Source organism: Canis lupus, chromosome 9 (genome assembly GCF_011100685.1).
Source record: "Canis lupus familiaris isolate Mischka breed German Shepherd chromosome 9, alternate assembly UU_Cfam_GSD_1.0, whole genome shotgun sequence".
In the NCBI taxonomy this organism is placed as follows: domain Eukaryota; kingdom Metazoa; phylum Chordata; class Mammalia; order Carnivora; family Canidae; genus Canis; species Canis lupus.
The window spans coordinates 650843-677971 of NC_049230.1; the positions used below are offsets into that span (position 1 = coordinate 650843).

Consider the following 27129-nt stretch of genomic DNA (forward strand, 5'->3'; position numbering starts at 1 on the left):
GTGCTGAGCACCAGACCTTCTCAAGACTGTGCTTAGGGTCCATTTTAAACAAGAAAATCAACAAAAACACAAAAGAAGAAAAACATGGCACTACTAGGCTGTGAAAAGGCCACACACTTACGGTCAGAGGTGAGACCGGGGCAGGGGGTGGGGAGCACTGTGGTCATCTACCCCAGGAGGAGCCAGCATGCCACACCCAGGCCTCTACAAACACCATGCCGTGAGTACTGACTGGGGATGAGGCAGGTACGGAAGGCCCAGTGCATGAGGTCCTCTCTAGAAGTCCCACAGAGCACCAGCCTCAGGCAGGCTGGGCACAACAGGTACCCGCCTGGAGGTGCAGGTGCCCTGCCCACGGCTGTAGAGCAGCAGCAGGGAGACGGCACTGCTCCTCCACCCTCCTTACTTGAACCTTCCCATGCCCCTCAGAGGAGTTGGGGGCAGCTCCTCCCCGCAGCCCAGCCGTGGGGAACACAAGGCCAAAGGCCACGCTAGTCAAGCAGGTACTCTGCTGGGGCCCCCAGGGGAGGCAGGGGTGAGTAAGGACACTGGACTCGCTCAACAGAGCACAGCATGCAGACACTAGGACACGGGCCCCTCCTTACCACCTGGCAGGGCCAGGACACACAAGATCACGGCCAGACCCCCTGGGTGAGAACTGGAAGCCACTTTCTGTAAGAAGCAAGGACAAGTCAAGTGTGGATCCGGGACTCCTTCAGGGTCACCAGGAACGCGGTCAGCAGAGGGAGGACCCACTGCCCCCCGACAGCCTAGGGCAGCAGTCCCAGCAGGGACTGACTGAGGACCTTCGTGAGAGAGGCTGCAGGAATGGTCAGAGGCACATCTTCTAGGGAACAGGTCGAGGAGCCCCAGAAGCTGCTGGGAAGCGGATCCATCACACACTGGCCCAGGCCTGACTTCTGCATTCATTCTCTGAGGCCAGCATTACCCTGATACCAAAGCAGACAAAAATACTACAAGTAAATTACAATTATCTCTGACAAATACTGACACAAATATCCTCGAAACGACATGAGTAAACCAAATTCAATAGCATATTAGAGGGTTCTATGCCCCAAGTGGCGCTGATCCCAGGGATGCAAGGTGGCTGAACATAAAGCACCACACACACAGACAAAACAAAAACCCCACTTACACAACATACTGCGTTAATAAAGGAAAAACCTGGGGGATCTCTGGGTAGCTCAGCGGTTTAGTGCCTGCCTTTGACCCAGGGCATGGTCCTGGGGTCCCGGGATTGAGTCCCACATCGGGCTCCCTGCATGGAGCCTGCTTCTCCCTCTGCCTGTCTCTCTGCCTCTCTCTGTGTGTGTCTCCCATGAATAAATAAATAAATAATATCAAATAAATAAATAAATAAATAAATAACCCCTGCGCCCCGTGATCATCTTAATACAAAGTGCACGATGCCCCCCGGAGTGCCTGGTGGCTCAGTCGGTTAAGTGTCCGGCTCTGGTCGTGACCTCGGGGTCGTGGGACGGAGCCTTGTGGGCTCTCCGCTCAGTGGGGAGTCGACCTGAGATTTTCACCCCTGCACCCCACTCCCACCTTCCACTTGTGCTCTCTCTCTAAAAAAAAAAGAAAAACCCATGTGACAGCATTCAACCCCCTTTCATTATTAAGCTACTCAGCAAACCAGGAAGAAGGAAACAATTCAACATGCTAAAGTCTGTAGAGGACAACCCAACCCACAGCTCACATCAGCTTTGATGGTGAGGACGACGCCCCTCCAGATCGGGAGCAGAGCAAGGAGGCCCACCGCCATCACGATTCGATCAGCAGCTCTCGCCCCGGCCACTGGGCAGCAACAGGAAGGAAAACCGTCTCTATTGGAGACGACATCCTCCTTGAATGCAGAAAATCTTAGTAAACCCACAGAAGAAAACCCCCAAACCAAAAGCTATTACAATACATGAATTCAGCAAAGTTGCAGGATACAATATCAACAGGCAAAAACTGGCTGTGTTTCTATACAGAGACAATGAACAACTTCAAAAGGAAATTAAGAAAACAATTCCAAAGGAATAAAACAGGAGAAATTTAAGCAAGGCTTTTACACTGAAAGCTACAGAACACTGCTGAAAGAACTCAAAGACCTAAACACATGCAAAGACGTCTGTGCTTACAGAGAGAACTACTGCCTGGAACAATCTACAGGCTCTGTGCAGTCCCTATCAAAATCCCAAATGCTTTTTTTGCAGAAATGGAAAAGCTGATTCTGTACTTTGCATGGAATTGCTAGGTATCCAGAATAGCCAAAATAACCTTGGAAAAAAGAAAAAATAATAAAGTCGGAGGACAGATACTTCTCAATTTCAAACTTCCTATAAAACTGTAATAATAAAAAAATGTGGCTTTGGCACAAGGATAGACATGAAAATCAATGAAACAGAACAGAGAGAAACTCATATATCTGAGGTCAAGTGATTTTCAACAACCATTCAGTGGGGAAACCACAGTCTCTTCAAATGCTGCTGGGATAACTGGGCACCCACATGCCAAAGCATGGAGTCAGGCTCTTACACCATATACAAAAATGAACTCAAAATGGATCAAAGACCTAAACGTAAGCGCTGAGTAGAAGAAAACATAGGCCTAGGTCTCCATGACCTTAGATGTGGCAACGGATTCTTAGCTAGGACACCCCACAGCATAAGATACAAAAGGGAAAAGAGAAATAGGAGTTCACAACTGAAACTGTTGCATCAGAGACACTATTAGGAAAGTGAAGAGATAGACCCACAGAACGGGAGGAAAATATTTGGACCTACTATCCAGAAGATATAAAGAGCTCCTGCAACTCAACAACAAAAAAATGGGCAAAGGACTTCCATAGGCACCTGTGTGAAGACGACCTACAAATAGCTAAGCACATGAAAAGATGCTCAATACCATCAGTCATGAGGGAAATGCAAACCAAAACCACTGATCCCTGGAGTGCCTGGGTGGCTTAGTCGGTTGAGCATCTGACGCCTGATTTCAGCTCAGGTCATGATTGCAGGGTTGTGGGATGGAGCCCTGCCTTGGGTTCCACACTCAGTGGGGCAATTTGCTGAGATTCTCCCTCTGCCTCTGCCCCTCATGGCCCTTTTCCCTCACACCGATATCACCTCATACCCAATAACATGGCCATGGTGGGGGGAATCTCAGAAAATAACAAGTGATGGTCAGCATGTGGACAAATCAGAACCTCATACATCATTAGTGGGAATGCAAACTGCTGCCACTATGGAAGACAGTTTGACAGTTCCTCAATAAATTTTTTTTAAACATTTTTTTAAAATTTTTTTAAAAATTTTATTTATGATAGTCACAGTGAGAGAGAGAGAGAGATAGATACAGGCAGAGACTCAGGCAGAGGGAGAAGCAGGCTCCATGCACCGGGAGCCCGACATGGGATTCGATCCCGGGTCTCTAGGATCGCGCCCTGGGCCAAAGGCAGGCGCTAAACCGCTGCGCCACCCAGGGATCCCTTTTTTAAACATTTAAAAAATTTTTTTTATTTATTTATGATAGTCACAGAGAGAGAGGCAGAGACATAGGCAGAGGGAGAAGCAGGCTCCATGCACCGAGAGCCCGATGTGGGATTCGATCCCGGGTCTCCAGGATCGCGCCCTGGGCCAAAGGCAGGCGCTAAACCGCTGCGCTACCCAGGGATCCCTGTTCCTCAATAAATTAAACAGACTTGCCATATGACCAGGCAATTCTACTCCTAGGTATACATCCCACCCCCCAAAATGAAAACAAGGACTCAATGCATATACATGAATGTTCACAGCAGCACTATTCACAACCAAAAGGTGGAAACAACCCAAATGTCAAATGTCCATCAACTAATGAATGAATCAACCAAAATGAAAACATATTCAGCCATAAAGAAGAGCTGACCCAGGCTACATCGATGAACCTCAAAACGTGATACTCGCTGACAGAGATCAGATATAAAAGGCCTCATATCCTATTTTATTTACAGGAATTGTCCGGTGTAGGTTAACTCCACAGAGACAGCCGACCAGGGGCTCAGTAGGAGGGAAACAGGAAAGAACTGCTTACTGGGTATATGGTCTCCTTCTAGGAGGAGGAAAATCCTTCTACACTCATTAGAGGTAAAGGTTTCAAGACACTGTGAATACACCCAATGCCACTGACTTGTACACTTTAAAAGGGCCAATTGTATGGTATGTATATTTTACCATTATTTAAAAAAAAAAGATGACCTGAAAGCTAAGGAGATCCTAGGTATAAAAGACTTATTGCTTATTTTAGGGGCACCTGGGTGGCTCAGTGGTGGAGCCTTTGCTCAGGGCGTGATCCCAGATTCCTGGGATCAAGTCCCACATAGGGCTCCCCACAGGAAGCCTGCTTCTCCCGCTGCCTGTGTCTCTGCCTCTCTTCTCTGTATCTCTCATGAAGAGATAAATAAAATCTTTTTTAAAAAAATTATTGGTTATTTTATTTATTTATTTTTTAAAGATTTTATTTATTTATTCATAGACACAGAGAGAGAGGGGCAGAGACACAGACAGAGGGAGAAGCAGGCTCCACGCAGGGAGCCCGATGTGGGACTCGATCCCGGGTCTTCAGGATCACACTCCAGGCCGCAGGTGGCGCCAAACCGCTGTGCCACCAGGGCTGCCCTATTGGTTATTTTAAAAACAATAATGGCATGGTGCTTACATAGTACAAGGAAGTTCTTTTACAGATGCTGAAATATTAACACATGAAATGACACTACGTCTGGATCTGGGTGGGGAACAGATGGGGGAGAATGGAACAAGATCGGGTGTGAGTTAATTTCCGGAATGTTTGACATTTTCCATAATAACAAACTTATAAGAAAAATATCAAAGTTGCTGACTTTGACAGTTTGTTAATAACAGGGAGAAGCATGCTTTCCCTTCTCCAGAGTGATTTTCAAGGTAAAGGCAGCCACAGGCCATGCGGCATCAAGCGACACCTGACACTGGGTAAGGAGAGGCCAGCTCCAGGCCACCCTCCGAGCCTGCAGAGTCTTAAAGCTTGCCCGCCACCTCCTCCCTCCTCGGCTGGGCACTGCCGCTGGAAAGGAACATGAAACAAAGGGACACAGAAGACAGGTGCTGTGATGTGGCATCATCACTGACTGGATACAAACCCCTTTCCCAAGCCAGTGATTTCTAAAGTAAAAGGCTGCAGCCAAAATAAAGGAGAACCAACAAACATAATTTAAAATGGTTTTTGCTAAAAGATGACTAAAACTTCAAGGCGTTTCAGTATTTCTTCTATGTTTCATTCTTCCGAAAGGAAACAGGGTCTTGGGGCTGACACTGCAGTGGTTGTCAATGATATTGTGGGGCTTTCTTTAAAGCCCCAAGATTAAGAAATTCATCTTTAATAAAATTTTAACTTGTAAGAATTATATTTTTGGTTTTAACCAACACTGTAGTAGTAACTACTGATAAATCAACCCATTAGTCACAGACCATGAAATCTTCATATTTCTGCAGCCTCTTGTTGCAGAGTAAAAGTATGCTCAATAAAGCACATTCAAGCCTGAGATACTTGGCATCTGTACAAGACCTGTGAGGCAGGCGGGCCAGTCTGGGTGCTGATACGTTCTGAGAGTGTGTAGCAAATAAGGGCAGGATTCTATTAGCACATTTAAGAAAACAGTATAAAACTTTTATTTTAAAACATCAATAATTTCAATAGGAAAACATAATCTTTGCTTATTAAATTTATAAGGAAGAATTTTAAATTCCGACTTATACATGTGAAAGGGATCCATAGTTTTTCCAACCCCTTCCAGCAGACTGGTGGACATAGAGGCCCCTGAAGGCCACACCTGCTCAGTCAGGGACTTGGACAGGGATCCTCGAGGGACCCTAAGACACGGGATGCCTGGGAGTGCCTGGCCTGCACCATGGCCTCAGACTGAGCGGGACTCGGACCAGAAGAGGACTGACCATCCACCTCCCAAGGCCACCTGCTCCCAGCTGCACCCAGGACCAGCCACAAGGACAAACTGATTCAGAAAAGAGGCCCAAACAACTCTCTATACTTAGGAGACACACAGCCTGAGAGGAAAGCCTCTTAAGCAGGTAACTCTGCAGACACCTCCACTTGTCCAGAGACTGGCACACTGGAACGCTCAGGTGGTTAGTGTTCCCCAGACAAGGTTCCACCTTGTTGTTCCAGCGCATCTGCGGTGAGGCAGAGTGGGAATCTGAATCCCATGAGGTAAATGCAGGCCTCCTCCGCCCCTCCACAGCTCGGGAAGGGGTGGGAGGCCACCATGGGTAAGCCTTCCGTTGCCACCCTCTTTCAGAGGAACCGTCTGTGGGCAGAGCGAGCTGCTTCGGGCCAGCAGCCTGACTCTACTGCTTGGGGTCCTGCAGGCCTCCGCGTGCCTGGGCAAGGAGCCACTGCTCAAACAGCAGCAGCAGTAAGGACACAAAACTCCTGAGCGGACTTAACAGCCAGCAGGACGCCTAGCCTTCACCTCGCTCTGCAAGCCTGGGTGAAAGGAGGTTCCTGGTCTCTTATTTAAGAGCCAAGCTCCCTTGGTCGGCCAAGTCTTCTCTAGTTTAGAAATGCAAATATTTCCTGAGACAAGAAATGACAATTGTAACAGTTGGAACCGAAACATGGAACATGCCATTCATAAAAAGGAGAGCAAAGGATCTTCACTCTTGATATCGGTACCCTCTTACCCATGGAGGACGCTGCTTACCATTGTTCACCTGGCCGTGGACAGCGGCAGGGATTGGCACCACGTGAGTCCCGTTTTGCGTTACAGTTTTTATTGGTAGCTGGTGCTGACCCAGAGGTGCCTGTTGCACTATGGTGACCGTCTGCACAGGTGTGCTCTGTGGCGTCTGAATAATCCGGCTGGCAGCGCCCAGCGTGGCATGGCTGATTGCAGGAACCGGTTCCACTTTCACTGAAATTTTTAAAAAAGGTAAGGAAACAATACCAACAGATATAACTGGAAAGCTTACAGAAATCTCACCAGGTGGCCGGCAAACCTAAGACTTTACGTGATCAGCAGGAAAGGGTTCCAGGTGAACAAGGCTGCGGGGCGTCCGGCAGCCCAAAAACCCGCCTGCTCCCATGGCTTACCTTTCACTTCTTTGTGATCTCCATTCTCCTGCGGCTCTGCCTTTGGAGGGGCCAGCACCGCTGCCTGAGTGACCACGGCCTGGCCAGCGACCGTGTACGTGCTCGCGGGGGCCAGGCCGGCCACGCTGGTGACGGACACCGCGGGGATCTGGTGGACAACGTGCACCGTCTGCACGACAGGCTGCTGGGAGGTCGAGGTGGTCACAGGAGCGGCGACCGTGTAAGTGACGGGCTTGATCGTCGGCGGCAGCTGCCGCTGCACGGCAATTAAAACGGGCTGACTAGACAGAGGTGAGCCTGCAGGGGGTGAGGCAGCGGGGTGAGGTGCGGGTGCCCGCGGGAGCCGCCTGATTACAACCACCCGCTCAACACACAGTCTGGTGAGACAGGGCGCCCTTCCTCTGTGTAACAGTGACGTCATGCACGATGGGAGAAACGTGGTATTTTAATGGAGAAATTTAATGCATGTATCTAACTGCTAAAAACGCAATTCTCGTTGTGTTCTGGTCTGTGACAAGTTTTCCCACAGTTCTTTCCTCATGAAAAACAAAACGTCAATAGTATACGAGAAGAAGCTGCCTGCTGAGGCCCAAACAAGGGGGCCACGCTCCCCCAGGACCAAAGTCTTTATCTTACGGTGGGGGCGAGAACTGCAAAGTGCAGATGCAGAGGTACAAGCTCCGCTCTCCGTGGCTTGGGCACGGAATAAAGGAGAAGACACTCGGGTGACAGGGGCCAATGTGGTCAGGAATCCCACTGTATCAAAACTGCACTCTTTGCCAACCAAACAATAAGAGAATTAGCTTGGACACATTTCCATGCTATGGGGCGTGCGTGCGTAATTCCGCAGAGCGCACATTTTTATTCTGCATTGTGACTTCGTAATGAAATGCTCACATATTCATTAAGTAAGTGAACAGTTTCTGCTGTCAATCAATGTCTAGTTTGTCTAATTTGTGTTATTTCTTTGGGGAATTTTTTTCATTATTTTTGAATGATGAAACAATTGAGAAACAGACTGATTCTAAATTATTTCAGGCAACTACACAAACTATTTACAAAAAACAATGTGCACTGATTTTTTAAACAGTCACGGTGCTGGCAGCTTTCCAGAGCTTACGGCATGCAGGTACTACAGAGAAAGCACCGGGTACAAGGGAGCCGAGAGCTCTGGGGTGCTCGTCTGAGGAGCTTGTTGGCACCCTGCCCCGCTGCCCCCCCCCCCCCCCCCCCCCCGGCCCATCACACCTGCCCTGTTTCTGCACATCTCACCTGGTGCACTCTGGGCAAAGCGGGCCTCCTGGATGACGGCCAGCTTGGGCTGTTGGGCGCTGGGCTCGGGCTCCAGGGGGGCCGGTGAACCTTCCCTCGACAGGCTCTCGGGGGTCTGGGCTCCACTGGAGTGAGCAGACAGTACTCCAGCGTGATTGGGGGAGGCTGGGGCGCTTCTGAATCACCAAAAAGGAGAGAGTGGATTTTTACAGGTGAAGCACTCACAAAGCTGCCTTGTTTAATAAAGTGCATTCTGAAAAAAGGGGTGTCATCTGTCTTCTGTCAACCGACTACAGCTCTGTAAGTCCTATTGTCCGCCTGAATCCTGTGACCTGGGACGGACCCCCAGCAAGGCTCCCCCTGTCGGGACAGCCAGTGGGCCAGTGCTGGGCTACCACAGCTCCGTGCCCAGCACAGGCCGCACCGCCGCGGAGCCGCACGGGCTGCCCTCTCCGAGCAGCTCCTGCCGACGGGCAGCAGGGGCTGGCCGTGCGCAAGCAGACAGGGGCTTAACACTTACGTCATGGTCACTTTTTGTTTGTTTAAAAACACAGTATCTATAAGCTAAAATGTAATCTGAGAGTCAGGCAATTAACATTGTATCAATTTTGAGTCTAAGCAGCTAAAATGCGGCTTTGAAGAGCTGTTCTCATGCCCAAGAAAAGGAATGCTCGCTGCCCACCAAGCGCCGTGAGCAAGGAGTCCAATGAAGCCACAATGGCAGCAGGGGAACAGAGCGTAAATACAACTTCATCAACAATCTGCGCTGTTTCAGATCACTATTAAGAAAATGTCCATGGATAGCATCCAACACCTCTTTTCAAATCCCCACCCCAACATTTAATCATAATGCATTTGGCAGTTCCTTCACTTGCAAAAGGAAAATTGACCAATACATGGAAGGTAAATTCACTGACCAGTAAGTGAGGTCTTTTTGTTTGTCTTTTTTCCTTACCTAGACGAGAGCGGTCCCAGAGGGGTTCTAAAGCAAGGCACGCCCCTAGGCCGTCTTTTCCTAAAAGCCTGCTCTATTAATTTGCTTTCAGAGGCAGGATCTATCCTCCAGAATGAGCCTTTGCCTGGTTCTTCCTGGGAACGTGGTACTTTGATGAAATAACGATTCAGAGAGAGATTGTGGCGAATTGAATTCTATGAAACATAAAAAAATACGTAGAATTCATATATTTCTTTGCTGAGAAATCAAAATGTGCCCCAGTTTTAGTGCCCTGCAAAGCAGAAACGTAGCATTCAGCCCTTGCAGAGGGCAAACAACTTTAAAGGCAGCACTGTGCTGGAAGAAACCAGCCCCTCTCCCCTGAGTGAAGAAAGGGCTCGGGGTATGACCCCTCCACAGAGTAGCAGGGTGGACGCCAGGGGCAAGGAGGGGACCTGGGGAATGAGGAAGGGTGGGAAGTCAACACCGCAGGGAAAGAGGCAATTTCCAACAGGAAAAATGTTAACTTCCATCTTTTTTCCAGGTGGGAAACCAAGGATTATCACTGCTGTCATCTGACCTTTCCTGCGGGCCTCACCCTGCTTAGAGATGAACAGAATCAAAACAAGCCAATCCCTTAAAATAGTTTTTGAGCACAGAATTAGCTTGTAGGAATCTGTCATAGCCAGCTAAAATGAATTAATGCAATATAAAGTATTCAGCAAACCAGCAAAGGACAGAAATGAGCTAAAGGTTGGGAAATATCGTGGACACCAGTAACAAGAGGACTTTCCAAAATGCTTCCATGTTGTTTAAATCTGACCCACAAAATAATCTTGTGAGGCACACACAGGAAACTTCTCTCTCAACCCCTACTCTCTTCTATTACAAAAAGCTTGGCTCACAGTTTGCAATTTCAGGAAAGCTCCCCACTGCAACCTGAGTAACTCTCAGGAGCACACCTGATCCTGAGCTGAGCCCTCCAAAAGTCAGGAGCAGCCAGACGAGAGTCATGCATCCACATCATTTCAAGTTTATATTAACATTGAAATTTAAAATCACTAAATTAAACAACTGAAGTTTCAAAATGGTGGTAACTCACAGTAAAACTCTGGGCTATTCAAAAATCACTTCTAAATTCTCCAATTAACTTGCTAACAGAACTGCTAACCACAGCCTGAAATACCGAATTGCCAAAGGTGGCTCAGGAATCAGAACGTATCTAATTCTAGTTTACAGCCCATCTCAGGGACTGTTCAAGCGTGTCAGCAGTCACAGGCTGTGATAAATACCCCCCAAGTCCGTGGAAGCCAGGCACCTCTCTGGCAACATGAAGTGATGGTTAGACTGCATCTGTGTTTTGTGAGACTGCTTATTAATAAACACATGCGAGAGAGAGAATATTTTAGTAACTGCATATACTATTATGTTTTATCATAGGGTTTAAGTAACAACCCACAATACCTTTCTACTACTTCCTTCAGAAAATCAAATTGTTACTGGTGTCTCCATCAGAGAAAGATAATCCTCCTCTGAATGCACACAGACATTTCTGTGTTTGGAGGACAGAGAAAGGAAATTCCAAGACTACGGGTTGGGGAAAGCAGACCCAAGCCACGACACTACAGGGCCCTCTCACTGTGAACAAGGCAATCCTTATGACTGCCCAGTGAGGGTCAAGAGGTCCTGTCCTGACTGTACTGTGGGAACTTGGCCACCTGGGCAGTTCACAAGTGCCCGCCGAGCCACACTGAAGAACATGGGAGGTGAGCAGACCCCATGTGAGGGCTGTTAACTGAGCGGGTTAATGTTCGTGCTGCCAGGAGGAAAAAGGGATGTGAGCACAGTGGGAGTCTGGAGGCAGGAGGTGCCACTTCAGGGGACTGGTACACAGGCATTTCTTCCCCCTGATACAGGAGAACAGGCCCAGGGCCTGCGGATCCATGACAAGTTCCCAGATGAAGGAGCTGGTATATTTATACTGTGTCTTGAAAAATGGGACAGAGCCTACTAGGCACCATCACAACAGGGTCTAATCTCCTCTCCACTCACAACGAGCTCTCGAACACAAAGGCTATGGTTTTTCAGTCAATAACACTAGAAAATATGAGGAAGTAGTAAGAGATATTGAATGTAGACACAGACAGAATAAAGCAACTATATTTCTAAGGTAATTTAAGGCCTTTGTTATTTGATCAAGTCAAGCTATATACGCTAAAATCACACTGACTTAGACTCTAATGTTTCAGAAATTATTATATGCAGAGAAACGGCAGCTTATTATTCTTTAAAAGTAAATACGAGGAAAAGGATCTGTAATCCTTAGCATAGTCTCTCCCCCGCCCCAAATCCTCCCCTAATCGAGGCTGTTTCCCAGAACCCACCCTCCCTGAGCACCTGCCCCTCCTCTCTCCTGTCCCCTGGGATGACACAGACCCAGGGGGAAAGCTGCAGAGCTGGTCACCATCCTCCACGAGCACCTCTAGCACTCCTGCCCAGACCCTGGTTTCTGTTCCGTCCATCCTAATCACACTGAGTGCTCTACTAAGGACTATTAAGGACTCCTAGAGAAGGGAATATGTTAAGTACCCTCCAGAAGGAGATATGAATGTGCAGGGTGAGGGGAGCCCAGAGCACTCCCGCCACTGTGAGGAACCAGCTCTGGTCCTTTCAAAGGCCCAGAATTCAAATCTTCTAGTCATCACAAATATCTCAACTCTGGGCTGGGTAAAATGAGAATTATAAATCATAAGAAAACATTATTGTGGGGCAGCCCGGGTGGCTCAGTGGTTTAGCGCTGCTTTCAGCCCAGGGCCTGATCCTGGAGACCCGGGATCGAGTCCCACGTTGGGCTCCCTGCATGGAGCCTGCTTCTCCCTCTGCCTGTGTCTCTGCCTCTCTCTCTCCCTCTCTGTCTCTTATGAATAAATAAATAAAATCTTAAAAAGAAAAAAAAAACATTATTGCATAAATATGCAACCAAAGAAATACGTCATCTTTCCAGAAACGGCCACATTTTGTTTTATCCTAGAGTTTCCTCTAGACAAATCAAAAAGCTTTGCCATGTGTAAACAATGCAAAATACCAAAAGAGAGCCTGAAAGGTAGCTGTGGACTTCCTTCCATTAGGTGTCAGAACAAGTGTGGTGGGAAGTGCTGACACATGGCTCTTAGGAACTGATGCAGAGCAAGGGGCCCAAGCCCACCAGGGCCCCCTCTCCCTGCACAGCCACCTCCTTCACCCCACAGAGGAGGGCAAGGGGCAGTCTGGAAACCCAAATTTTATTTTTTTTAAATATCTATTTATATGAGAGAGAGGCAGGGGGGTGGGGGAGACAAAGGGAAAGGGAAAGAGAATCTCAAGCAGACTCCCCGCTGAGCAGAGTCAGACACAGGAGTCGATCTCTTTTTTTTTTTTTTTTTTTTTTTATTTTTTTTTTTTTTATTTATGATAGTAACAGAGAGAGAGAGAGAGAGAGAGAGGCAGAGACACAGGCAGAGGGAGAAGCAGGCTCCATGCCGGGAGCCCGATGTGGGATTCGATCCCGGGTCTCCAGGATCGCACCCTGGGCCAAAGGCAGGCGCCAAACCGCTGCGCCACCCAGGGATCCCAGGAGTCGATCTCTTGACCCTGAGATCATGATCTGAGCCGAAATCCAGAGTCGGATGCTTGGCGAACTGTGCCACCCAGGCACCCCTGGTAACCCACATTTTAAAAATGGGCTGTTTCGGGACATCTGGGTGGCTCAGTGGTTTAGCGCCTGCCTTTAGCCCAGAGCGTGTTCCTGGAGTCCTGGGATCCAGTCCCACATCAGGCTCCCTGCATGAAGCCTGCTTCTCCCTCTCCCTCTGCCTATGTCTCTGCCTCTCTCTGTGTGTCTCTCATGAATAAATAAAAATGGGCTGTTTTAGATGACAATCTTCCCCCTACTCTCTATGCAAAGAAAATCTAGAAAAGAAAATGGATCTGGTTCTTTTGTGAAACAAAAAATGAAAAAGCTTTTTTGTTTTAAGCCAAAAGTGAGGAATTGGGAATAAAGACTCACATATACAGGGACTTTAAGCATGGTTACTTTGGGAAGGGCACCTCAGAGAATTCTCATGACAGAAAAGGGACACATGTGGGTGAGTACGGGGGGGTAGCTAAGGACCTCTTAGGACAGAAAGAAATTGAGTGCATGTCCATAGATTAAAGGGAGGAGTGCAGCAGGAAATCCCTTTCCTGCTAAAATGCTGGAGCCAGGAGGTGTGAAATGTCCCAGGAGCGGCCTGACACAGGCAAGAGGCGCAGTCACCCTTATGGACCTTGATCTAGACAGAAAAGAAGATGTTTCAATAAAAACATTAACGACAATTGAATAGAAAGGGGTACTTGCTTTGCAGCAGTTATGTGTGCACGCTCTGCTTTCAGTGCGCTCTGAAGTCAGAAGCAACCAGTGCAAGTGGGGATCACACCTGACCTGAAGCACTCCCCACCAGACTGAAGCCAGGAGGAGGCCACCCTGGAGAGCTGGCCTTTGTCCTTCAGCCAGAAAACCACATGATGCTTGGAAGCAGTTCTTGAATAAATAGATATTAGGAAATGGGGAGAGAGATCATTCAAAGCCTGGCCAGCCTTTTCAGAAATACTCACTCCTATTACGCCCAGCTAACTGGTGTTTCCAATCCTCAGAATTCTGCACTCAATGAGCTGTACATCACTCTACCACAGTCCTGACAGGGCACCCTGGGACCTCACCTGCCCACACACAGGGAGCTGTGTGCCAGGTGCAATCACCAGACACGGACACAGGTTATCATCTGGTTCTGCTTCCTCTGTTTTACATTTTCTCTGAAGTACAACTTCACTGTTCTAGATTAAAGTACAGTTAGTATTGCTGGGATTTCTTGTCCAGTGTTTTGAGAGACCTGCCAGGAAGTTGGATATGAAAGTGTTCTCCCAAACCCAGCATTTTCCTCACCACCAACTAAGAAATGGCACCTAGCTGTGCATAGGATGGCAGGCAGGGTACAGATGACCCAAGCCAGGAGGGTAGGCTGGGTCTTATTCTATATCTTCCATAATCAAAGACCCGTACATGACTGAAGATCCCTTACAAAGGAAATGTTCAGGATTTGGCTGGTGGGCTATTTTTATTAAAACATGTTTACGTTTACAGGTAGAAGAAGAAAGTTCTTGCCCCTCATTAAACAGAAAATGGATTCCCCCAACCCCTACCCCCATCACTAGGTTATGGCTATGGTTTGGCATCCATTTCTCAAAGAGTCATTTACTCACTAAGCCTGAAAGGAAGACTGTTTCCATTCTCCGTTAATTAATAAATTCAGGAACTGCAAACCTATGTTTCCTCCTTTATTATGCTTTTAATATTCTGTATTTCAGACTTGCTTTTCCTCTATTGTCTGAATTACAGAGGTCCTACTGTACGTCCAGTAAGTGGACACACACAACACAGACACACAGAAGAAAAAAAAATGCTTGAAAAAAAAAAAGAGTGTCAAAGCTTAAAAACCAAACTAAATTAAAAAACTGAACAGGGAAATATGCACTGATTTCAAAGAGTCCTCTGAGGAGGCCCAGGTTCCACAGACACTCTAGGAATGATCGGACTGCACAGGTGCACAAGCAGGCAGGCTCCCCAATTTACCATGCAGGGCAGCACCACATTTATCTGTGTCCCTGTACTGAGCAATGGGAGAGGTCTTTTGAAGAAAGGTTCCTTGGTAAAACAGTCTGAAAACCATCTCTGTGCAGACTTGGAGAAGCTAGGTACGTCAGCAGACGCAATAAGGAAGACAGGAGAAAGCCTAAGTGAGGGATAGGCTGGGTTTCTAACCCTCCTTTACCTCAGACACAGGGAGTTAACTGCAACGGTGGAAGAGGAACCTTGCAAACAAATCCGTGCCTTTCCTATCCGTGGGGCAGTGACCATAAAAACCACAGGCTGAGGTTTGCTTCTAGAGCCGCTATTCCTTCTGCTCTGTGCAGAGGAGGTGAGTGCACGGGGTTAGCGGCATCCAACATGCCTCCTCCCTGAGCAAAGGAGGGTCTCCCTTACCCTGCTCTGCTTTGCCCTGTGCCCAAGGTAAGGAAAGCAGCCTAAGTCCTCTCAGTTATCAATCAGCATCTACTGCCACGTCACAGAAATATCTCAAAAAAAAAAACAAAAAACAAAAAAAAAAAAAACCTGAAACAGATTTACCTGCCAGCCCTTGTCCGCTGTCCTGTAGTACGGATAGTTTTTAGTGATGTGAGTATAAATTCCATTTAAAGTGAGCTGCTTATCAGGAGCCATCGTAATTGCCTGTACGATTAACTGTGCATAGGAATAAGGAGGCTTTGAGTCATCCTGTAGTTAAGTTAAAAAAAAGAGAGAGAGAGATTACTGAAGATATCAAAATTTTTACTAAATTTACTAAAATTCAGGATTGTTGTTTTTAAGTGTTCCTGTGAAAATGCTTAGTTTTCCTTAGTACGAAAATAATGTAATCTGAAAAACATTTGGAAAATTTTCATGAAACAAATGGAAAAGTGTATAAGCAGTGTAACAGAATATTAAAACCACATAAGGAGAAACCCCACATGGCAAAAACAGAAAACATAAGGGAAAAAAGCTACTTTTCCTGACCTCATTAGAGTCCAGGGCAACACATGTAACATCACCGCCAGAGGCCCATCACATGGATCTAACAATAAAGTGAAGAGTCAGCGTGGCAAAGGGTGGAGCGAGCTGGCACTCCCTCCCAGGGCTCAGTGGGTCCTCACGCACTTAAAGCCAAAGGGACAACGGCTCAGAACCACCGCGTACCCATCAACTGCGAGGCTCCTCCTTATAGGAAACCCCACACAGAGGCAAGCACCGCATGCCACCTGCCGAGCGCCTACACTGGGGTCTCAGGCACTTGGGCGGGCGCTGTTCTAGTGTGCAGGGCTACTGTGAACACTGCAGAGCGCACACACCCCTGGTGCCAGGTTGCTCAAGGCCACAAGTGGCTCCTTGTCACTGTAACAACTCAGCCCCCACATACATAAACCCAATGGGGAGAGGGTACACCCCTGGTTGTGAACTGGGAACTGTACGTATCAAGTTAAATGGACCACGAAGCATAATGGTAGACTCCAAGCAGTAAGCTGCAAAAGAATATACTCAAGATGATACATGTTACTTGAGGTTTAAAAATGAGCAATTTAGACATTTTTTAGGGATAAATACAAATGGAAAGAACAAACAGAGGACTGTCAGAAAAGGTAGAAAGACCTGCCAAGGAGAGGAGCATGGGCTTCAACCACCCGGGCTATGCTCCATCCTGCCAGCCAGTGGTGGGGACATGTTCCATGCAGACTGAACCACCCACCACCCCAGCACCCCAGCTTCAATAGCCAGTACTTGGGCTGGAGGACCTCAGCCGGGATCCCCACCACTTATCCTGTGCTGTACCAAAGGGCCAGGCAGACGGCAGAGCTGGAGACCACCCAGGTACCAGGGAGAGAGCGTGAAGCCATCTCCACTGTGCTTATGCCATTCGGTGTGTTTCTCTGTCAACCTTTATTCTATACGCTTCTAAAAACTTTTTTTTTAATTGAAAAATGTAATATGGATAGGAAAGCGTATAATACATCCTTATCAGCTGAAAACAAATGTTTATAAAATTAACGTCAGAACAACACTAGGTCAAGAGAAGAACACAGCCCACATCCCAGAAGCTTCCACATGCCCACCAAGCCCACAGTGTCTACCTCCCAGAGAGGCCCCCATTACTTCTGACATTTTACAGTAATCACAATCCCGCTGTGATTAAAAGTTTTATCATCTCAGAATGCATCCTGAAAAAAAACACAATTTAGTTCTGCCTGATTTTAAACAGGCAAATGGATAAAACAGAATCCTACAGAAGGTGCCTCTGGGCCTGCCTCCCCTGCCCAGCACGCCCCATGCACGAGGCTCCCGGCTGCTGCAAACAGGTGGTGCATGGCTATGGTGCATCTATCCCATGGCTGTGCCTGTTCTATTGCACAAATAATAACACTACACAGTGCTTTATCTTTTTCACTCAGCATTATACCAAGGACACTTCCACAGCAGTAGCTATGCTGCATGATAGTCCCCTGCTGGATAATTCTTCTCCAATGGGGCATTTAGGCTGCTTTCAATTTTCTATTAACTTTTGTTTGAGATTTCTGCCATTTCCTTTAGATGCAGTCCTAGAAGTGGTGTTACTGGTTCAAAGAATAAAAACATGCATGGTCACAGCAAGGACCATCCCAAAAATGTGTGTTCTGTGCACCTGTGCATTCAGACACAAGCGTCTGCAACAGCAGGACTAAACCCAGGAACAGTTTCCCGGGACAGAGTACACATCACCTTGTGAGGACCAAGGGGTTCTCTTTTCCTCCACCGGCTCAGCTCTTAGCACCTGGACCCACTGCTGCCCACCAGGGAGCACCCAGTGCTGAATGACCAAGCTGTGCAACCCCCTCCGACATACACTTCACAAAAGGCCCAGGTGGGGATATTACTAGACCTACAAGCAAAGAAGTGAGGACAGCTGGCTACGTGACGGCCTCTGGGTTCTGTTTCAAGGCTATAAAACATTTACCTTTGGGCTGTCTCCACCAGAAGCTTCCTTTTCATTTTCTGGCTGCGAGTTGTCGGCCATTAAATTGAGGTCAGCTGGTATCACACGGCCCATTTTGTACCCCGAAGACCCTGCTCCCCGGGGACTGGATGGGCAGGAGTTTGCAGCACTGTGGATGGGAAAAGGTCGCTGCTATCAGACTATTAGAGAACATACGTCACACTGTGCTTCAATGACCCGTTCTGATTTCAAGTACAAAGTAGGAGAGCATCAGCATTTCCTATGGAAAATGGACTCCTTAATTCTCTTAGAAATTTAAGATCACTCCAGAAAACGTGGAAATGAGGTATCTGCTTCCACATGTGTTATCTTACATAATCATAAAACAAACTCTCAAAGAGGGTGGTGGTCCACTTGTTTCACCAGCGAGGAAACTGAGGCTCTAGATGGTTCTAGAACTTACCAAGGACACAGAGCCATATGTGATGGCCCCAGGGCTCCAGCCCGGCAGAGGGACACAGAGCACATGCTCCGCTGACTCCCTTCCCACCAAGGACATGGCCTCCAGCTATACTAGAAAGGTCAGGGACAGTCTAGAGAGAGATGAAGGCGGCTGGCCACGTGCAGGGAGCACAGAAAGGGGATGAGGCCGTGGACATGGACCCAGGTGGCATCAGGCCCTGGAGCATATGCATCAGGTCAGTTAGGACACAACATACCCTAAATGCGGAAACAGGAACCTATTTTTTAAAATTAATTAATTAATTAATTTTTAAAGTAAATTCTACCTTCAACATGAGGCTCAAACAAGTCCAAGATCAAGAGTTGCACATTCTACTGACTGAGCCAGCCAGGCACCCAAGGAACTGATTTTTAAAGACATGCTTTTTTTCACAAAGGCAAGGCTAGGGTGCTGCTTCTTGATCTCTGTGATGACCGAAGGCCATCCACACTCACCTGTGGTGGTTCACCAAGCCGTACATTTGAGCTCCTGCTCCCTTTTCTATAAAGGACCATATTTTAAAACGAGAATGAGCTATGGAAATGGGAGGGAATTATGGTAAGATCGTCTAAGAAATCCATCCAGCTACACAACAGTATGTGTGGTTACATCCGAGTTGTGTTTGGGGAGGAAAATATTGCAATATATATTACAAATATATAGAAAATTTCTGGAAAAAATACTAAAAAATAGGAGTTACCTCTGAAAACCTGAGCTGAAAGTGGAGCAGAAGGAGAGGGAAGGGGAGGAGGCCCAGCACCGTGTGCAGCACTACTGGCCTCTCTACAATGAACATACACCAACAGTACATGCATTCACTCACTGGACAGGTGTTTACCATAGGCCAGGAACAGTCTAAAGTACTACTGGGGAGAGAAGCAACAGGGCGGCACGGATCTAGCATCTTAAACACTAGCTACCAGTAAGAAGTGCTGCCATGGGAAGGTGAGCGGCCCCACAAGGCTGGCCGCTGGGTTTGGAAAAGGCAAATCTGCTCCAGCCGTAAGTCATCTGTAGTCAGGCTCCCATGCTGCTGAACCACCCAGTGCAGGCGCTACACTGATCAACACTGGCTACAGTGTGAGGCTCCAGGGTGTGGGGAGAGACGAGCAAACAAAACAAGAGGAAGACAGAGCAGAAGATGAGGAGGGGCTGGGTCAGGAGCTCTTCCCCATGCCCCCACCTCGCCCTGGCCCTGAGTGCCCATGCCATTGTCTAGGAAACTGGTGTGCCTGTCTCCACTGCTGCTGCCCCTCTGTAGGCTGCTCTCCCACTGGGGTACACAGGACATCCTCCTCTTCATCTGTCACTCTGTGTATTTTCACACAGTACTGTACAAAACTCTGGCCATGAGGTTGCTAACTGTTGTCCCTCCGCTGACACAATGGCTATTTGGTCCATGTAGTCACATGAGACAAACTCAACCAAGTGGGAAAGACAGAGGCAACTTCTACAACACAGCAGCCACAGGATGGAAGCAGAGGAGGGAGGGGCCTGATGCCAATAGCAGGTGCTATGCAAGACGCCAGACCCAGTCCACTCGCCACTCCCTCCACTTAAAAAATAAAACCCGGGATCCCTGGGTGGCACAGTGGTTTGGCGCCTGCCTTTGACCCAGGGCGCGATCCTGGAGACCCGGGATCGAATCCCACGTCAGGCTCCCGGTGCATGGAGCCTGCTTCTCCCTCTGCCTGTGTCTCTGCCTCTCCCTCTCTCTGTGTGACTATCATAAATAAATAAAAAAATTAAAGAAAAAATAAATAAATAAAACCCAACACAGATACCCTTCCAGAAGCCTACCGCTGATGCTCATTTTTAAGAAATAGAAGTGTCTGCCTGAAAGATGGAAGCCAGAGCCACCAGTTCCCCATGTCCTCTCCCTGGCTCTGCCACATGCAGTGTCAGCCTGGACAGACGAGACAAACCCTGCCCTACCGCCCAGCTGTGCCCTGGACAAATCTGGACAGCAGAAGTCTGATTCAAGAGCACAGCACAGGCATTCATTTTGCACCTACATCTACATTACTCACAGCTAAGCAGAAGACACCCAGATACACACTATTCCCTTCTTCCGAGAGCCAACAGAACCTAGGAAGACTGACCCCTTTGAGTTCTGCCCCACATCACAGCACTTCGACCACACATGGCCACCTAACCTGCTCTGATGACACATGTCTGCAGGATCCCATGGCTGTTCTTGACCTGACCCTCAGCTACTGTCCTCTGAGACCTCAGCACAACCTAAGCACTGTGCTCTGGATTCTGGGTTCTGTACCAAGAGTGTGCCCTGAAGCCGCAGACCTCTGCTTCCTGAAGCACCCAGTCTCTCTTAGGACATCAAGACAAACACAAGTGGGTTGCTTCATCACTGTGGTCAAACTCATCAATCCAAGTACAGAATTTACATGAAACTGCAGCAAACTAAAAACGCAAATGAAAACGTTGTCTCAGAGTTTACAGCAACATAGCAAATTACCTGCCCCTTCACCTTACACTCAAATACGGAGAGTCCATAAGTGAAGACCAGGATCATTTGGGAACTGTGTTTCATACTCAGGAAATGGGGAGCAAAGGGTGTTCAAAAACTGAATGGCATGTGAAGCCCCTCACACCTCCCTCTCTGCACATGTCCATTCCAGGAAGGGAGCTGGCGCTGCTGTGTGCTCCTGGCCATCATTGTGATTTATGACGGCTTCTTCGAGTCCCAAGGCAGAAGGTGAGGAATGAAACTGAGATGTGGTTATATCCATCTCAGTAGGCATGACCCCACAGCCCGACTCTATGGTGACCCCTGCCCACCACATAAGCTGCTGTACCTGATGGTTCCCGTAGGGGAGGGAAGGGGACTGATGAGGTGGGCCATGGTTTCTGGAATGTTGATGGTCAGGGGCGAGATGTGGGCCTGCACAGGCTTCACCGGGGATTCGGGAGCCTCCTGCTTCTCCCTCTTCTCACTGGACAGGGCAGTGAACGTGATCTTGATGTTTGTGCTCGGGAACCTGAATGTGCACCTGAAAAAGAAAAGCCAACTGTCAGCACGTGCCCACCAGACTGGAGGATGGGGTGTCCCACCTACAACAGGACATAGAGCCCAAGTGTCCCCAAATGCCACTGGAGCTTCATCTTGTGTGAAGAAGCCCACTTCAAGCTCACTCCACGTGTTATGATTCACTTAATGAATGAAACCACAAAGAGGCATTTCATGACTTTAAAATACTAGTAAATAGGGACACCTGGGTGGCTCAGCGGTTGAGCGTCTGCCTTCGGCTCAGGGTGTGATCCCGGGGTCTTAGGATCGAGTCCCACATCGGGCTTCCTGCATGGAGCCTGCTTCTCCCTCTGCCTGGGTCTCTGCCTCTCTCTGTGTCTCTCATGAATAAATAAATCAAAATCTTTAAAAAATAAATAAAAATAAAACACTAGTAAATAAATACATTCTTCAGACCAGCCAAATATAAGTAGGCAAAAGAGACTAAATATGATTTAATCTGCATTATTCCTTTTAAAATAAATATACAAGTCTATCTGGGTCATTAAGCAATGTAATTTTGTGGCTATTTCTTAATTAAGAACAAAAAATCACTGCTTTTGAAGAACCCTATCACCTTTTACATTGAGCACATAAGAGCCAGAGATATTAAATTTCAGGGGAAGGGTTTACAATTCAATACTCTGGTTCACCTTTAATATAACTTCTTTGACATAACTGAAGTATATTTATTTAAAAAAAAAAAGGTAATGCAAGTCAAACATCTTTAAAGAGTAAGATTTAAAAATAGCTCCACAGGGCAGCCCCGGTGGCTCAGTGGTTTAGCGCCGCCTTCAGTCCAGGGTGTGATCCTGGAGATCCTGGATCAAGTCCCGCATCAGGCTCCCTGCATGGAGCCTGCTCCTCCCTATGCCTGTGTCTCTGCCTCTCTCTCTCTCTCTCATGAATAAATAAATAAAATCTTTTTAAAAAATAAATAAATAAAAATAAAAATAGCTCCACAGACTCCTGGTCTCTGATCTCACACCCAGTTAAATATTAGTGCCTGAACTGTCCGCATATAAATGGCCAAACCACCAGCTGATGGTACTCAGCTGACCTCTGTAGGTCCAACCCAGGGCACCCGTCTTGGTGGTCAGCTCTGTCCACTACTGCCCTACCTGGACACCTGCCAAGGAAAGATTCAGCATGTGGATGGAGGGCACATGTCCCTCCCACTTTGGTGACATTTTCAAGGTAATTCTTGCCAACACTCTAGTTGAGAGCTAGAAAGTAAGCCAACTGGCAGGGTTTTGACACTTGCTGCCTGGTTCCCCCCCCTACACTCCATCCCTTGAATGCATGGACATCAAGTTCCCTGCCCCTTTACTTCCCTTATCAGGCACACTAGTCAGTCCTGCAGCCTCAGTGGAGAGAGCAGAACCTGGACTACCTGCTTCCTGGCATCCAGCACCCATACGCTTCCCTGTTTCAACTTCCTGGGGCTCCCTTTTTTCAATCCATACTGGACTCTCCTTTACATTTCCATGTCCAACGCCCCAGACCAAGATTCTAGCCTCTGTGTGTCTCTGTCCACATTTACTGCCTGGACAAGCTCATCCAGGCCTGTGACCTTCACCTCTATACATTCCTAAATGACTCCAAACTCCACATTTCCTACGCTGTGGGCCTAATCTCTCCCCCATCTTCCTGATACCTCCCTCTGTACCTGCACTGACCATCTCTAATAAGGCCTCACGTCAGCTCCTCTCCAGAGCTCCCCCTGGCAGTGAACAGCATCACCCAGGTGCTCAGGCCAGAAACACAGGATTCACGTGGTCCACAAGCCATCAGCTCTCACCTCACAACATACTCATCATCAGAACTAAAAACATCTGCTCTACCAGAAGCCATGTTAAGACACTAAAAAGACAGGCCACTTTTTTGTCTAGTCCAATTTTTACAAATCATATATCAACAAAGGACTCATGTTGACTATAAAGATCTATCTAAAGGGAACAGTAAGAAAATAATCCACTTAGAAAATAGGCAAAAAACTAAAAAAACAAAAACAGAAAACACTTCACCAAAGACAGAGGTGGCAACTAAGCATGAAGAGATTAACAGTTAACCTCATTAGCCACTAGGGCAAGGGAAATTAAGACTGCCATGAAATGCCACTTGATGCCTATTAGGACAGGTAAGACTTACCAGGGTGACAACACCAAGTGACAGGGAGGATGAGGAGGGAGAGGTCTCCCTACACTGCTGGTGGGAAGGTAACACAGCGCAGCCTCCTGGGAAATCAGCCTGGCAGTTTCTCCCAAAGTCTCACACATGTATCAGAGGGCGAGGACCAACTGCATTCCTGGGCATGTATCCAGGAGAAACAAACACTTACGCTCACACAGGAACCTGCATAGGAATGCTCACAGCAGCTTTATTTGGAACACTCAAAGATGGGAAACTACTCCAATGCCCTTCGATGGGAGAATGGTTCAGCACACAGCGGCTCATCCACATCGCGGAACACCACTCGGCAACTAAACGGAATGAGCTCCTGGTACAGCACCCACTGTGCAGGGCACTGTGCCAAATAAAAAAACCCAGGCCCCAGAAGTTTTATCCTCCATAAGTCCATTTAAAGTAACATTTTCAAAATGACAAAATCACAGGCTTGGGGAAGAGACAGGGGCTGGCTGGGTGCTAGGGGAGGGAGGAGCATGCAGCCCCAAAGAGGCAACACCAAGGAGTCCTGTGTGTGCTGGATGTGTCATCTGCATCTCAATCACACTACCACCAAGACACACAAGACACACCTATACAGGTGACAACATGTCACAGAATCACAATGACACACCAGAACATCAATGCATGCAAAAACTAGTGGGAAAACCCATATATCTACAGCCCCAACCACTAGCTGCCATACACCACCTACCCCCCCTTGTCCCCCAGGCTGCTCCTGTGCAGTGATTCTCAGCTCCCAGGGACACTGAGCAGTGTCTGGAGGCCAGACAGGGATGCTGCCAACACCCCACAGTACATGGACGGCCCCACCACAGAGAAGAGATGCCCTGGGCAAGTCCCTCCCCTGCTGTTGGCCTCTCTTGCCCAGCCCTTCTCTGGGTCTGTCTGCACCCAGCAGCTACAGCTGAATTTCTGAAAATCTGTATGCAGTGTTCAGACACAAAAAGGCCAAAGGGAAGGTCAGCCTCCTCCCTACTGCCCTTGGGTAGTGGCCCTTCCCTCCCCATCCGTCTTCCCCTTCCAACTCCCCAGAGGCTCCTACCCCACGTCCCCTGCCTCTCATCCCTTCTTGCCCTCACCTGCTACAAGGAGGTTCCCTCCCACATCTCACCCACCTAAGAGCCTTCCCTACCGGCCCTGCCTTCACCATGGCCACATGACTCTACGTTACACCCAGGATCGCTTATAGTCACCCTCAGCAGGCCGCAAGCTCCCTAAGAGCAAAGCCCTTCCCTGCTGGGGTCACTGCTACCACCCGGAGCTTACAAGAATCCCTGGTATACATGATACAGACCCTCAGTCCACACTGTGGAACTAAAAAGGGCCCAGTCTCATGTAATAAAAAGCTACTTAAAACAAGCATATCACATGAATAAAACAGAGAAAACCACAGGTAAACACCCTTACTGCTAGTATGAATAAAACAGAGAAAACCACAGGTAAACACCCTTACTGCTAGTATGAGATCTGAATCAACTCTCAGCTTAGAGAACGTGACTAAGACCCCAATGGCCACTCAGTTCTTAGCGTAACATACATGACAACTATACAGGGCAAGTTTTCCTCCCTTTCCTTCCACATACAGCAGCTGAGCCCCTGTCCTCAGACAAATCATTCTCCTGACATCACCAGGAAGGCTGGGCTGTCAGAACAGGCTCCACTATCCAGCCCGCAGGCCTCTGATCTCGTAGAGCAGTCACGTCACTGAGGCTCAGCCTTCTTCCTCGTGAAACAGATCGCAGCATCTCCCTCTTAAAGTGTCTTGGTGATTAACTCAGGTAATATTTACAAATGCTCAGGTGTTTAGTAAGATGAAAACCGTATTACCTCCAGCTCCACTTCCAGACTTCCAGTAAGTCCAGACTTACTTTTCCTACAGACAGAATCTGCTATCTGTCCCATCGTCACCCTGAAAACTTAAAGGAAACCCAGTGTCCAGCAGGACAACAGCACACACACCTGCCTGTCCTCCATGCGGCGCAAAGCCAGCCAGCGCTGGGCACAATGCCGACAAGGGAACTCCAGTGAAGCCACCTCTTCCCTCCTTCACAGAGGATACACAGCTCTCCCAGCGTTTATTTCTGCCTTTCAGAGTAAGTGCACTCCCTCCACATTGGTCCTCGGCTTATACTTTTCCAGAGTGTCACTCACCTCTGTGCACGTAGGAAGGGCTGAGTACTGCCTTAGGGACAGGGTCCTGCCCCATCAAGGACTTCCTTTGTGTCTGAGTCCCAAGGTTTCCAATTAAAGGTGATGATGGAGACTGTTCCTGGGGTCTCCGTGGTGCAGGTGCTGTCAGGAAACCTCAAGCTCCAAGTGCACGCAGGGTGTCTAAATGGAGGCAAGGTGCTGTCGTCACACCACCCACTGACAGCTTCTGACCTATGGCGTATAAGACTTCCAACCTGGCTATCTCTGGACACTGCCACCACCACCCCACCCCCTTGACAGGTGCAGATGGTGGAATGTCTCCACTTTCATCTAAGAGGAAGCTTCTCATATGTGTATGAGCCATGAAATGTACCTAAAAACCACCCAGACATCCTGGTAACTTTTTATTTTTAAATCTAGGTTCTGATTACATAGGTGAGTTTCTGTGAAAATTCGCCAAGTTACACAGGTATGATACATGTGCTTTTCTGTACAAATAGTATACTTCAACAGAAGTTATTATTAAAAAAAAAAAAAAAGCCACCTGTGGGGCGCCTGGGTGGTGCCATCAGTTACGTGTCCGACTCTCGATTTCAGCTCAGGTATGGTCTCAGGGTTGTGGCACTGAGGTCCAGGTAGGGCTCAGTGCTCAGTGGGGAACCTGCTTGAGATTTTCCCTCCCTCCCTCTCCCTCTGCCCCACCCCCACCACTCACACATGCACACACACACTTTCTCTCTCAAATGAACAGATAAATAAAAAAAAATTTTTTTAATTAACAAAATGCTAAAAAAAAAAAAAAAATGCTGATAATGTGCCAGGGTTTCACAGTGCTATTTTCTATACTTCTGTGCTAGCAATGGCCTATTTCTTTACCTGGGGTGTGATCACACTGGTACCCACATTACAGATATAAGTGATTTTTCTATGTAGGTTACATTCAAGGTAAAATACACTACAACTGTTTTCAGGTTCTCTATGGAGTTCAATTAGCTATGAAATCCTCACTCCCCTTCAGGGTAGCTGAATGGCTGACCACTGCCTGCCTTTTCTAAGCTAAAAATAAAACACAGCAGGATAATTCTGATTAGTTGCCTTACAAACTAAAAAGGGCAGCAAAAACATTATAGTAGCTTGAAGGTGTTGATAAACCCAGGTGAGGGGATCCTCCCTGGACCTCTGCCTTCCCAACACTACCATCAAGTGGCCTGAATTTCAGGACTGGAAGTCCCATCCTGCTTGTGCACCCTGATCCACTTCCCTGCGGTGGCCTGCAGGCGGCAAGGCTGTGAGTGCCCGTGTCTCACACCTACCATCACAATACCTAACATGAGGTGTACTTTATTTATTTTAA

The 27129-nt window shown here is 47.9% G+C and overlaps 1 protein-coding gene across 2 annotated transcripts in view; it reads right to left on the reverse strand.

The window, feature by feature from the left end:
* FOXK2 (forkhead box K2) overlaps nt 1-27129 on the reverse strand; it is a 72618-nt gene that overhangs the window by 4800 nt on the left and 40689 nt on the right. For both annotated transcript variants that reach the window (XR_005364095.1, XM_038546205.1), the window contains exons 2-8: nt 21223-21417; nt 17926-18073; nt 15531-15677; nt 9350-9543; nt 8395-8570; nt 7123-7419; nt 6734-6943 (exon numbers count right to left, since the gene is read on the reverse strand). Coding sequence is in view for 1 of the 2 variants with exons in the window: in XM_038546205.1 (XP_038402133.1) it covers nt 6734-6943; nt 7123-7419; nt 8395-8570; nt 9350-9543; nt 15531-15677; nt 17926-18073; nt 21223-21417 (1367 nt within the window). In the remaining variant the exon portion in view is untranslated. The remainder of the gene's footprint in view (nt 1-6733; nt 6944-7122; nt 7420-8394; nt 8571-9349; nt 9544-15530; nt 15678-17925; nt 18074-21222; nt 21418-27129) is intronic.